This window comes from Hippoglossus stenolepis, chromosome 8 (genome assembly GCF_022539355.2).
Source record: "Hippoglossus stenolepis isolate QCI-W04-F060 chromosome 8, HSTE1.2, whole genome shotgun sequence".
Taxonomy (NCBI): Eukaryota; Metazoa; Chordata; class Actinopteri; order Pleuronectiformes; family Pleuronectidae; genus Hippoglossus; species Hippoglossus stenolepis.
Window position 1 is genome coordinate 12205281 of NC_061490.1, and position 14710 is coordinate 12219990.

The following is a 14710-nucleotide window of genomic DNA, read 5'->3' on the forward strand; positions in this document are numbered from 1 at the left end:
GGTACATTATGCAGCTTTTCAAGGAGGGAAGCCTGGATGTCGAGAGGATTTATTGCAGTAAATACTGTTATTTATGTAGAAACTCATTCAAGGCCACAGGCAGGTAGAGTACTCAAGACTCAAGGTATCTCTGACATGCACAGTGGGTTCACTGGAGTGCACAGTGGGGATTTCTAGCCATGCTAAGAGACATGGTCAGCCAATTTTGTTCCATTCCCATCAGCCTTTCGCACTAGTTATCAAAACCAAACTTAGATGCTGAAGATATTAACCTGCAAATCATTAGCATGTTAGCATCATCATTGTGATTATGTTAACATGCTGATATTAGCATTTAGCTCAAATCATCCTAGTTTCTAAGACATAGACTGTACATAAAGGTGCACTACACTTCTCCAAATCCTCTCATTATTCAGAAATGAAGCAGAGATTTTCCGGATATGGACACTGCCATCGTCTGCGTTTGGAGGAAAGTAGTAACAATCAGGGATGGAGGTCCCATCCACCAATCACGAGTCAGTCTCAGCTATTAATCATGAAGTTTCACTGCATGCTCATATAGCATCAAATAGAAAAATGAACACTTGGACAAACATGTGTGCTAATAACTACATCAATGACAGAAAACCTCGTAAAGAAAATATGTATTTCACTTGTACTTAGACTTTCCATGTTCCATTCACTAACATGGAGGAGGCCGGATTTGTGACCTTTACTGCAGCCAGCCACCAGGTGGCAATTGAGAGGCTTTTGGGGAGCCCTCATGTCATCCATCTATATAGTCTATAGGACTCTACAGAGCTACAAGCATGGCTGTAGACTGTATGCCATGTTTCATGTCTTGTTTATGTTCATCATCCCAGTATGGGCCAGTATGTGAGGTCACTGCATATCCAATGAAGCTAAAGTTAAAGAAGTCCTTAAAAACAGCCTTGCCATTACCCATACAATATCAAATGTATTCTGACTATTTCACCATTTAGTCGGTAAAATAAGTTTTAAAGAAGAAATGCTCATTGAACAAAGGTGTAGTCCTGCCAGCGTGGCTACAGCCAAATTCACAGAGCTGGCAGCAACAGACCAAGAAGCATTTGGCAGGTGGCTAACGTTTCTGCTTGCTGTGACTTGTCCTGAGCTCCTCGCCTGCGGGGAAGGAAGTGGCGGACAGGAGACAATTCACTTGAGAACTCTGTAATCATGCCTCACAGGCGTTCAGTCCATCAAACTGAATAAGCTTTGAGACATTCCTTTTCTTCAGCTGTGTCTGTCTTTTCTTTAAACAAAAAGAAGCTCCTCATTTCCCACATGTGATAACTCTGATCACCTTTATTTAATCAAGGCAGTAGTCATACTTATGGCGCTCTGTGTCAGAAAAGCTAATTAAACTTGAAAGAATAGTGTGTTCATCTGGTTTCATTTCTCTGGTATTACATATTTGCTCTTTCATGATATAAAATATGAGAATCTTTGGAAACATGATTTAGAAATATTATAATATTGAAACCATACCAACACCACCTGGCCATCTATATATATACACAATAGAATAAATTGAATTAATGAATTATGTCAACTTAATTAAACTGAGTAGATAACATTATCAAACTGAATCAACTTAATTAAATTGAACGAAATAAATTAACTTAAAGTATAAGTACTGTTCACACCTATACCTACAGTATGTTTCATATCACATCAGTGGAAACAAAGAGGACTTTCTTGTGTCAATAGAAAAACAGATTTTTTTGTTTTTTATACTTCATAGGGGGTTTTCTGATCTGTATTATGAGTATTTTAAAAATCACTTTTGGCCCTGAGCACAATTCTAACACATTTAATCACAGAGAAACATTGATGTAAGGAGTAGAGTGAGGATAGAAACGGGTAGGATTTTACTGTCCTTGTTTAACACTGTGAGAAACCACAGCACAACCTCTCAACAACTCCTCTCAACGTCCCTTATATTTCTCCGTAACTCTCTTATTTTGGCTGCTGTCACCGTCATGAGAGAGATTTTTTATGTGTACTAATTACTTGATCCTGGCTTAGGCTGCCTGCATCGCTGTTGCTTTAATTGGACCAACTGGGCTTTTCAAACCTTAATATGATCTTATTATATATGCCACTCGGTGAGCACTTTCATCCCAGGCGTACATTTTTACTGTGTTGGCCCCAGTTGGAATTGGACTCGCTAACTTTGGCAGTGTGACTGTGGATCTGTATGCACCGAGGTACAGCACGTTGTATCAACACATTACTCTCTGAGGCCTCGTGAACAGAACACAATTCACTATTAAAAATGCTCACAAATCCTCCTAAAACCTAATCTCTGTTGCAACATATTTGTCCTTTAAATAATTGAATTTGAAACTGTGTAATCAGTGCAAATTGTATTTAGAGTACTGTTTCCTATTTCCTAAACACATGTTTAATGGTTGAATAACTGTAGGTTTAAACATTTGAACGTTATACCCTCATCTCTTTTTCTTTTTGATCCTACCCTGGAGCAGAAACATCCCGCAGGCTGTCGGTCTCCGGTTTCTGTGTGTGTGTGTGTGTGCGTGGCCTTCTAATACACAGCTCTGTGTATTGAGCAGAGACACACACAGGACTGGATGGATAGTTGAATGAACGGAGGTAACGTGGAGGTTAGTTTCTGAGCAAATCGCTGGATGTGTGGAGGACAGATGAATAAAAAGGACGGATAAGTGGATGGAAGGTAGTGATGGTCTCATCTGATAAGGCCTGTTCTAGTTAGTGTATCTGTCCTGGAAGATAAAAGGGTGCAGAAGGGAGAGATACAGAAGCAGATACTGGTGTAACCTCTGTGAGGGACTCAGTGTTACTACGAAATGAGGTGTAGTTCAACATAAATCATTTTTTATCTGGTATCTGCTAAGTGCTTTATCACTATAACAGATTGGAGATATGTTATTCGATTTTTTTATTTTGATAAAAGATTTTTGTACGCATTTCTTAATCTGAAATAAATAATGTATGTTGTCCCTGAATAAAATTAAAATCATATACATAGTCTGAAAATGACAGATGTGGAAATCAGGATAAAACATTTGTGTTTTGGAGTACATAGTATTACACTACCCCCTGCTGGTAATGTTTAGAAGTGCATCTAAGAAAAGCAGAAAAGAACCATGTTCTGGGGAAGGAAAATCAGGCGTGTGCTCACAGATGAGACTGTGTGTTAACCTGTGACATGCAGTGATTAGTTTAATGTTTCAGGCATTTACCTTGTACTGCATATTTTCATAATCATGTCCTATAGGTCAGTACACCCCCACCCACCCTTCTGGCTTGAATCCCCTTCAAATAAATGTGTGCACTTGTAACCCCTTGTCACGTTATGGTCGACATCAGTTCTAAATGGTTAAATCATTTAATGTAGTGCTAAGAAATGTTAAGAGAACCAACATGGGCATCTCTGATCTTGTACTGTATTTTACCAGGACGATACAATTTTCAACAACAATGTAGTAAACCTTTAACTATTGTCCCTTTTGTAATATAACTTTATTTTTTTTACACTGCAGGATTATCCTTTTTCAAATAATGAATAATTTAAGAAATAAAATAGTCTTTTCTGAAACCGTATTTCTACGACACTCGTAAAAAAAAAAATCCAGTAATGCAATTTAAAAATCTAAAGAACTTTAAAAGACTTTCTATTCTACCGGGATACAGACAGACCCCAAACTGTGAAATTCCTATTTATTTCTATGTATATATAAAATATCTGCTTTTGTGTGATTACTACACATTAGTCACTGCAGTGTCACTAAATGTGAGTCTGACTCGAGTCGATCATCAAGTGAAAAGAATTCGAACATGTCTGAAGATGAAACCACAAACACAGAGAAGAATCAGATCCATTTTTATCAAACACTTGATTAACTGTTTAATACATTAGAACATCAGAATGAGCTTCAACAGGCGTCTTATAATAGTCTTAAAACCAACATTCAAACTCTGATAGCGAAGAAAAAAGAAAGAAACACACAGCTGTGCCTGTTGTGAAAATGTTCGCCCTCTCACTCCGACCTCATGATGTGAGCATAAAGAAGAAAAAAATCCCTGTAGTTGAATGAGGTGAGTAAAACTGACACCCCGATGAAGAGGAGGCTGATGAAATACAATCCGTCACCGTTGCTTTTGAAACCAGTGTGTGTCATTTAAAAGTTGGTGTCCGTAAAACACTGATTGTCCATAGATCACCTGATAGTTTTTTTTTAATACACAAAGTCAGAGAAAACAGAGCTGGGAACAGAGCAAGAGATGAGATGACCACCACCTGTGATTAGCAGCAAAACAAGATCTTAAGGCAAATGTGCAGTCTGTGAACCCGTTTCAGCCAAACAACCACACAGAGCTCCTTCGATAATCCACAACAACACAGAAGACGCATTTCTAGACAGAGTGCATCGCTCCTGCATCACTCAGACCTCGGAAAGTCATGCAAGATTCTCCCGTCTCCTCTCTGAGAATCACCAAACCCGTTAAGCAGATCATTTTCCACTCACAGAAACTGAGAAATTACAAACTGAGGCCGGGTGAGTTTTTAATGAGAAAAAAGCTGAGTCCCTGCTGAGTGTAGATATGAGCTGTTTAAAGTCTGATGACATCGCTGCAGTAGGTTAATGAAGAATCACTACTGTCTGCAGTTAGCGGGAGAGAAGTGATTTTGACCTGCTGAAAAAGTATGAAAGAAGAATATTGAAGTCTTTGTATCCAGAGTCCCTGACATCTGCTCCTCAAATGCAGCAAAACACCCACCAGGGAAATATCAACTTTACACAGAATATAAACAGATCATTTTATGGCATCATCCAACAACAGGTAAGACAAAAGGTCTTGAATGTTATCAGAGAACATCAGCAGCCTCTGAGAAGATTTAAAATAGTATATTTATTGAGTTGAGGAAGTTGTGTTCAGTTTTCTTCCTGCTGTAACCTGGACAACGGCACAGAGAGCATGTGGAACCAGAGACTTCTAAAAAAAAAAAAAGCCCAAATGGACCTTACTTCTGAAATGATTTGTCCAATAATACATTCCTACGAGTCGCTATAGACTGAAGAGGTGCTTTGGATTCGAAGCTAACGCTACACGAGCACAGATTTACAGGAATCATGCATTTCACTGCTCACGACACCGACGCACACTGAGAAAACACCAGTGGCCTGTCCGCTGAATAAGTCACCGAGGACACGATCTGAGGCAGTGTGATGTGACTTGATGTAGTTTGACTGTTTGGCAACGAAAACGCCCTGAATACATGTTCACCTTGAATAGAAAAAACAAATCTCAGTATATAGAGCATTTACTTTTTCTGAAATAATCTCACTGCAGGACTACACTAAGCACAAATCCAGTGAGGCGGGCGCAGTTAACAAGTGTTTACTCAGCTTTACAGACACAGACTGTATGAGCATCACTCATCATGCTCCTCTTTTTATCATTTTACAGTTTCAACTATGATCTTTTCATGATAAACACATCATAGCACAGTAATGTATTTAACAGAGTAAATATTATACAGTTAATTTCTGATGTACAATCGCATTTGTGTGAACTTCTAACCTGCTTTAAACCAGCGAACCTTCTTTTAACTCAGGATCTAGACTGTTCTCTTTGAATGTTCGTACAAACCAAATTCCAAATAATAAGAAGTCAAATTATTTGTGACTTTTAACTTTCCTCCGACCTGTCTGCATGGTTGGACGTCACTACAGAAGCACGAGAGCAAATGTGTTTTTTGTGATTTGGGGGAAATGACCCTTCAATATTAAATTGTCTGTTGCTTGGGAGCGTGTGCTTGATTTAAGGGGCCAAAAACTAATCAGACACACAAGCACCGTATTTCACGTACACTAACAACTTCAATTACCTAAACACGAACCTTAAAAAAATTGTGTTTAGATGTTTACATTTTACGGCACAGTTTCCTGCACATGTGATTATCTCACACAGATGATGAAGGAGAACAGGATAGTGGGGCGAGCGCGAGACTATTATTTCTTATTAGGATGTCAGATTTAATATAAGAAGGTTTAAGTGCATATAAATATTTGAAATTCTAAATGTTATTCCAAAAAGGAAAGCCTTACCTAAGTGCTTTAGTCAAATGAAATCAATCGCTTAGAGTTAATAACGCTCATTAAAGATGTAACCAAAATGTTCCCTTATGGGATTTTCCATGTTAAGCTAATGAAACTAATGAAACTTTGACTGTAGCCACAATCAATGCATTGGACCAAAATAGTCACCTGACACACACAGCTGGACAGATTAATTATTTTGTAATTTGCATGCGTTACTGTGTTAATTTTAGAATGAAAAAATTACTTTTGTTACATCAGTGAAGTAATGGTTGATGTTAAGGTTCTGTCTTTTATCAAGATATGAGATTTTGGACGTTTCTATCTTGGTGATGGTCTGAATTCTGACACACTCATATTCATTCTACTCTTTAATATTCATCAAACATCAAAGAACATATACTGTCAATACAATATCTATAATGAAAAGGTCAATAAAATATCTTGTTTTTGATGCTTTTACTGTAAAGTCTTCCAGGAAAGCTGGTTGGCACACCATGGCTCCAAAAACAGGATTTATATGCAATTGCCACTGGTGTATTTTATTTTTTTAAGTCAATAAGTGTAACTTTTCTTAGCAATATTTCCAAAAGGTGTTTTAGAGCAAAGAGCCTCTCAGCAGTAAATATAACAAACAATATTAACTCTCAAACAAGCTCTTACAAATAATTATGAAAGTTTAAGGTCTGTATATCAGGCGTCACCTTAAAATAAAAAGGAAATGAATCCTTTTAAAAAAACAATTAGTTTCAAGATATTCTCATCACATTAATGAGGCTTCATCGCATAAACACCACTTTCTCTGAAGCAGGGTTCCATCTTTTGTTTGTTTGTGCATAATGTCTATGTACATTGTGCCTGGTAATGTCTCATGCAGATTATCACTGCATTTGTTTTATGTACACCAACAAATTAGCAAGTGTGCAGAAATGAACATGTCTGTGTGGTTTTCACACGACAAGGCTTTAAAAAAAAAAAAAGTGTTTTTTCTTCTTTTTAAAATGGTGATTCACGGGTAAAGAAAATTACTATTACCCCCCCAAAACCTAAGATTTGTGATTTACTGTATGAAGATCAAGTAAATGTGCTCCCTCTCTGCATCTGCCTGTTCATCCCAGCAGAGGGCAACGTTGTGTCAACAGAAGGGTTCAGTCCACGGTTGGAAACTAAGTGGGGGAGAGGTCACTCAAAGTGTCAACACAAAATCTTCTTCCTTATTGTTAACGTTTCAGCTTTTACTTCTTTAACTCCCGTTTCTAATGAGAAAAATCTGTGTTTCACGTCCTCGGACTTGTCCAGCAACAGATTCACGATCCAGTTCGGTGTTGAAATCGAAAACAAAATGATTTCGCACATCAAGTCTGGGGCCTCCTCAATAAGAGTGAGAGTCACAATGAAGCAGCTGGATTAACGTCTGCAGAGGTGGCGGCTCAAGCACTTTCCCTCTGTAGTGCACATGCCCCTAAATTCAAAAGAAAAAGCTAGAACTTGTATGATTGACCCGCAGGTTGAATCATTTACTTGACGTGAACACCCACATTGTTGACACACACGGTTTCTCCGTCGTCCACCTTCTCCAAACAACGTCAGAACAGTGGGTGCGTTTCAAGTCGTCTACGGTTCTCCGTCTGTGTGGTTCTGAGGTCAAGTCTGAAACCTTCAAGTCCCCACGTTATTATCACACTGATCTTCTATGAGACTTTCTCTCATAGCTCTTCTCAAACTTATACCCCCTCCATCACCTCCATGACGATTGTCCTGGGTCCGGTCAGGATCAGGCTGCTGACGGTCCGGTAGTCGTGGGAGAGGACGCTCAGGCCGTTCACCGACACCACGAACTGACACACCTGGAGAAAGACGGGCAGAGAGGGGAGAGGTGTTCAATGGTTTGGCTGTAATACTGTCAAAGTATCAAGAACTAGAACGGCACTTACTGGAGCGCAAACCTCCGCTGAGGCCCAACAGTCACAGTAAATCCAATCAAGCTGCACCAAACTGCACAAACTCAAATATCGGACCTCTGAAGATGCCTGATTTTTCCATCAAGGTCCATGAATTATTCTTTGATAAATTAACAATAATATTGAAAATGCCTCACACAGCTTGAACATTATCCATCCCCTCCACCAAGTTTGAAGAAATGTAGTCAGTTATCAGACAAATGGCAGAAAAAACATAATCTCCTTGGCAGAGGTAATGAGGTGGTTATATTTTTTAAACCCCCGACTTTTTGTGGTTTGGTTTGCATATTTGTTTGTAAGCAAAATTACACAAAAACCACTGAACTGATTTCCACCAAACTTCTTGGGATGGACGAGGAATGGGTCAGGGAAGGACCTATACAATTTTAGTGTGGATCCGGATCAGGAGGCAGATCGGGGAACTGTTTTTTTTCACTTTCTTTAACATTGCGAGATAAGGCCTTTTACAACATAATTCATGGATCTTTCAGGACCACATTTCAAGCCCACGTCAGAGCTAGTGGTTTATTCTGTTAAACATTTAGTTAAACTTTAAAACTCTACTGTTATTTTTCATGCCAGTGTGTTCATTTATCACCTCTCCAGCCTACAGCTTAGTATCTGACAGATGAATGATTTGTTTTGTTGGACTATTCCTTTAAGAAATATCAAGAGGAAGGAGGAGGAAAGAGAGAAGGCGGCAGTGACCTGGGAGAGAAATTGCAACACACTCGTAGCTCCAACATAAACACTGATAACTTGACATGAAGTGGTGACTGTGGCTGAATGACACCAGGCACAACAAGACGATCACGCTCCGGTCACTCTCCCGTCACGCCTGCACGGGCCCCACCTCCCTTATCGCCATTTAACCACCGCTCCAACTCAGCAGCTCCGATAAAAATAAGACCTGTTGCCTTCCAGCTATTGCAACATGATGCTGTTGTTCTTGCTGCTGTTGTGGTTTGGGTGTTTTCTATTTTGTGGAAGCTATTACGGGCTCACACACACACAAAGCATACTTCACTGGCTCACAAATGTTTCCCAAAAGGAGACGCAGATAAAAGCATCACGCATGTTGGAAAGCACATTATTATGTTGCCCATAAATCAATAAGTGCAGAGGGAAGAGAAACTTTGACGTATTAAGTTCCATGTGCATGTAATCATCTTGCATATAATCATGGAGGTTACAATTTCTGCTTGATTTTTACATCAATTTCCATCTCTCCTCAATGATTCCGGAAAGGAGGGATCAAAATAGGCAGAGGGAATAAGTGGAAAGACAGATTAAGAGTGATAGAGGGAAGGAGAGGGGGGGAGCCCAGACTGTTAATCCTGTGCTGCAGAGGAATTTCAGCCTCTCACTATAATCACATCTAAACCTCTGCTTATGCATCTCACTGCTTCACATACGTCAAAAGGACTGTCCGTCATGCCCGCTCTCTTTCTCCACTGCTATTCATTTATCTCTCTCTCTCTCTGTTCTACCTTTGTGTTCAAGCTCCCTCCTGACACCCTCCCCCTCTTTCTCTCCCACTGACGCTTCCCTCCTTTCAGGCTGTGGGGTTGTTGGTCTTGGCTGAGGCCCAGCTGGATTGAATGGCTCCTGGCACTCAGAGGGTTAAAAAAAAAAAAAGATCTCTCCCACACGGAGAAAGGAATAGAGCTAGGAACCAACATAGAGAGAGGACGGAGGAGGGAGAATAAACATTCACATGTGGCGAGGCCACGCAGAGATACTCGACCGACACGCAGTGATAACTGTGAGCTGTAATGTAGGTGTTGGTCGTGCTTTGGAAAAAACTCTCCCGAGGCTGTGCTTCAATACGAGCCCCTTGCTGGAAGGTTCCCAGCTTGATTAGGCGTTCAAAGAAAATTGTTGGAACATTTGTATAATATGAGTACACTTTTTTATAGCGGAGAACAAAATAAGAAGGTTGATGTCACATATTGTGTCTGCTTGTTAAGTCAGGAGATTGGAAACAGCAGGAAATAGTTCCCCTGCCTCTTTCCAAAAGGTAAGTGGGCAACATGCCAGGCTCAGTGGAGACACAGGCTTCAATGTTTTCAGTGTGGTTCATTTCCACATTTAAGAATAAAACGGATTCATAAAACTGGACGTTGTAGGATTATATCCGAGGGCAGCCAAACAGTTACACAAGCAGAAGAGGCAGTATTTAATGTCGCATGGTCATATTCATTTGGATTAACATTTGTGTTTGTATATTCTATTTACATTGGCTTTGTGTTTACACACTTATCTACAGTAAATATATGAAAAAGAGTTTTATCAATTTTGATGAATCCACACAGTGCCTGTCTGGTGTCGAGCTCACTAATTAACTCACTGTATCGTGTTTGTTTAATGTGACAGAGACATTTAAAAAAGAAGACAGAGAACAGGGGTTTTTTTTGGCAAGGAGCAGCGACTTCCTGGAGTCAGCTGGTTGCCTGGCAACTCCTCAGAGAGAACAAGACTCCAGGAGCATCTCAGCAAGGGAGCAAATTACAGAGAATTAATATTTGACCATTTGCAGTCTTGACGGGTCATAATTGTGTTTTCAGCAAAATCAATATACTCAAAGAAAGAATTTAAAAGGTCCTGAATGTAAACGATATTATTACGATAAAATTCCTGATTTGTCTGAACTTTAAATCTTATAATCTTTGAACGTTTAAAATGGTTTACATCGAGGAAGAGACTGATAATACCAACGCCCTGGTGAAAAGACTGTAACAGAACATTTCAGTTCCCACACATAACGGTGTGCAAACATTCACAGTACAGAACGCACAAATGGAGACAAAGAGAGACAAACACACACGCCCTGCTCTACCTGCCGCCTTCTGAAAGTGCATTAGAAGTGGCTCTAAGAGCGGCGTATTAGACAGTTACATAAGTGCTGGAATCCATTATGGTCAGACAATGCTGATGTATGTGTCTGTGTGTAGCGGGAGGGGCTGAGTGTTTGATGAGACACGAGAGGAGCCTGGTGATGCTACCAGCCCTCTGAGTTCAGTGGGTGTAACCGGCTTCTTCTTTGGCTTGTTGCATGGACTGTGGTGCCAACAAGGGGCATCCCCCCAACTGAAGTGTTTTACTGCTTAATTACACATACATAAAAGTCGTCAGGTGAGGTGAGAACAAGACTAACGTTGTAGGAACTTCAGGCAGTGAAACGAACCTGCACACACTGCTGCATGCTCACAGTTTAATCTGGGATAGTGATGATGATACGTCAAACCTAATGTTCTGGTTTCGGCTTATTATTACAATTAAAAGGCCTCATGGTTATACATTTTGGTATGCACATAAAAGATAATATTACATCTACATCTTAATCTAAATCTAAAAAAACAACACATTTATGATTTTTTGTAAATCACTGTTGCTCGACGTCCTCACAGTAAACACATACACAGGTCACGCGGTGCAAGAGAGCTAATTGCATCCACAAAAACACGCACTTTACGAGGGTGCAGGCTTTTATGACCGACAGCGCCTCATGAAAGGTGTTTCCATGGTAAAATAAAAAAAACTGTTAACAGTAACCAGGGCAGAAGTGATATTATTTTTGACAGTTTCCTCTTTCAGTGCTAATACTGAAGCTCTGCCTCCTCCTTCCTCCTCCTCGTCCTCCTCCTCCACTCTTCACTTCTCAGCTCATGTGTCTTCTCTCTGGCCTCACTCTGAGTTAACATCCTCTCTATTTTTCCTCTTTGTTCAAGAGCGAGGCCTTTTAGTTTCAGAGCAAGACTTAATGATGTCCCAATCACATTTTGTAATCCTTCCACTCAAACCCCTGAACTCGCACTCAAAAAGCCTCTACTTCTGCTTACATTTGCTCTGCTTGTGCTCAAACTTGCACTCAGATATCTAGTGGGCTGGATAAATTTCCTGCGCTCCAGCTTCAGCTCCTCTCCTGCTCACGCTGCTTCTGTGCGCCCGCTCTCGAATTTATCCTCTGCTCGTGGATTGTTTTTGTGCAACAAGTCCATGAAAGTAAGGTGTAGTGTTGACAAGTAAAAATGTTACTGCCCTCGTTGATGGAAATCTAAGCACAAGCATGGGCTATTTGAATACAAGCGCAAGGTTTTGAGTGAAAGTATTACAAAATCGGAACATGAATTCAACAAGTCCTGCTCTAAAACTGAAAAACCACACTCTTGAATTGAATTTGCGACCGTCATGGAGAGAACACAGCAGCAGCTTTGCAGTATTTTTCTTCTTGGATTTAATAATTACACACTGGGTATATATAACCTTTTAGCTCCTTGTAGTTTCCTTTCTAAACTCAAAGTCAAAGTCATTTCAGACACTTATCATAGATCATTATCCTGAAAGCCATTTTAAACGCCTGATGAAAAGGTCCAGCAGTGCTAACAATGCTTTAATGATCAATTAAGCACAGCCAACTGCTTATTATGTGCTTCTGATTTCCCCCTCTAAGTCACATGCTTCTCTGCTCCTCTTCCTGGCTCCTGCTGCTCCTTTCATTCACTCCCTGCTCTCTCCTCCCTCCCCATGTTGTGGTTAAAGTCGCTACGCTCTGCATTCCCAGGATTCCTTGCTCTAACTCTCCTTTCATACCTTCATGCCAGCTGTGGCAGCGAAACCACAGTTTCCCTGTTTTCCTCCTTCCTGACTCCTTTTTCCTTCTCACTTCACTTCTTCCTGCTTTTATAGCTTCTCTCTCTAGATATTCTCCCATCACATCTCCAATCATCCTCCTCACACAGCCTTGGGCACAAGTTGTCTTGGGCACATATAGACATGTTTTTGAAGAGCAGATAATGACTGGTTTAAGAAGGTTTGGTGGAAGAATATGCACATACCAGACAAAAACCCCTTCAGTGAAATGAAAACAATGAATTTCCTATTCAATGCACAGAAAAAGGATTTATTCTTTGTCCATCCCTCCAACTATTATATGCTGTACTTGATCTGAGTACCTATCCTTCCTTCTTCTTAACTTCAAGCTATATCATCTACCTTCCTTTCTTTTCTCCATTCCTTTTCCCCAGTGGTGAACAGACAGGAGCCCGGTGAGTTTTCAAACATTCAAGACTCTATGATTCTCTCTCAGTCGTACCTTCATGCCAGCTGCAGCTGCAGGTCCACCGGGGTCCACCGCCTGGATGTGACAGGGTTTGCTGCCTCGCACCACAAAGCCCCAGCCCACAGCATCGCCTACAATCTGAGGAGCAATAAGAACACAGTGATATGACATTCTACTGTTTTTAATGTGTGTGTCTGTGTGTGTGTGTGTGTGTGTGTGTGTGTGTGTGTGTGTGTGTGTGTGTGTGTGTGTGTGTGTCGTACTGTGAACGTCTTCTTTAGAAAAGGTCCTCCTGGCGTCTGCAGCTCCTCTGGACTCACTTGTCTCTTCAGAACTGTTGAGAAAAACACACCCACAAACACACACACACACACATACAGCATTAGTGGCAAGAAATGTATGACCAATGCGTGTGGGCTGTCACTTTCTATTTGCGATTTGAACAATCACTTGAATGTGGAGGGGGAATTCACATTGTTACTACAATGACCTGTGTGTGTGTGTGAAGAAGTTGCACATGCTAATGGGCCTGGGGGCTTGCGGCTTCCTGAAGCAGTACAGCTCCCCTTCCCCTCCTCCAACTTCCCTTAACCATAACTCACTTCAATATGACCCAACACAGGATTTCACTGGACGTCTGCTGTCTTCAAAATAGGTCATGTTTTCATTCTCTCCATTTATACAAACTATAAGAAATAAGATGCTCTCGAGAACTTGTGATATCATATGAAATGGAAATGAAAAATGAGGCACGTCTGTGTGAATCCGTATTTCTTTGTGTACCATTTGTTATCAATCATTTTGAAACAGTGTCTAAGCCACATGAAACAATTCATAAATTAAAACAGCAACTCAGAAAGAACAAAAAAAAATATTTTTCTTTGATAAAAGAAAAAATATCGCATAGTAGACTTTGTCCTTCAGGGTGGCTCCTCCTGGCTGAATGCCTTTCAGGTCAAGTTCAAGGTGAAGGAAACACACACGTAGCATTTATGTATCATCGCTGATAAGCATCGTGATGTGACTGACAAGAAAAGTAAATGTGGGCTGTTGCACCTTCAAACATAAATGGACAAACTACTATGTTTTTTATCGAAGTAATAGACAGAAAAAAAGAAATTCTGTTATTTTAGGTAGTTCTTATCACAGTGATTTGAGTTCAAGTGTTTTTCTGGTAAGTTTGGTTTTAATTAGTTATTTGATGCTATGTAAACATGGTGAAAAGTCATGATTGACGGCTGAGACTGACTCTGGCCGAGCGCTTGAGTTGGCGGGCCCTTGATACTGTGGCTCCGTACCCTGATCCTGACAGCGCAGGCTCTGACTTCAAAAGAGCAAGATGGTGGCGTTCATACCCGAGGAAGCTGAGATGCATCGTCCATCTTTCAAAACAGTCAATGTCTTGAACTGCCCGTTTTGTGGTGAATCAGCTAAAAACAAGAGACCTCATTCAGTGGGAGTATTTGTGAAGGAGCCTTGTTTAACCTCAAAACTCCTCATTCATTGGGAAACCTTTGTACTGAATAATGAGAATGGTTCATATTTTTGGAATCCTTAGCTTCCCATCATGTGATACA

General features: G+C 40.4%; 1 protein-coding gene across 2 annotated transcripts in view; it reads right to left on the bottom strand.

The window, feature by feature from the left end:
* Nucleotides 1-3873: 3873 nt before the first annotated feature.
* The window catches only part of deptor (DEP domain containing MTOR-interacting protein), a 32615-nt gene continuing 21778 nt past the window's right edge, over nucleotides 3874-14710 (bottom strand). For both annotated transcript variants that reach the window (XM_035162490.2, XM_035162489.2), the window contains exons 8-10: nucleotides 13397-13467; nucleotides 13167-13271; nucleotides 3874-7957 (exon numbers count right to left, since the gene is read on the bottom strand). In XM_035162490.2, the coding sequence (XP_035018381.1) occupies nucleotides 7835-7957; nucleotides 13167-13271; nucleotides 13397-13467 (299 nt within the window). In that variant the 3' untranslated portion in view covers nucleotides 3874-7834. The remainder of the gene's footprint in view (nucleotides 7958-13166; nucleotides 13272-13396; nucleotides 13468-14710) is intronic.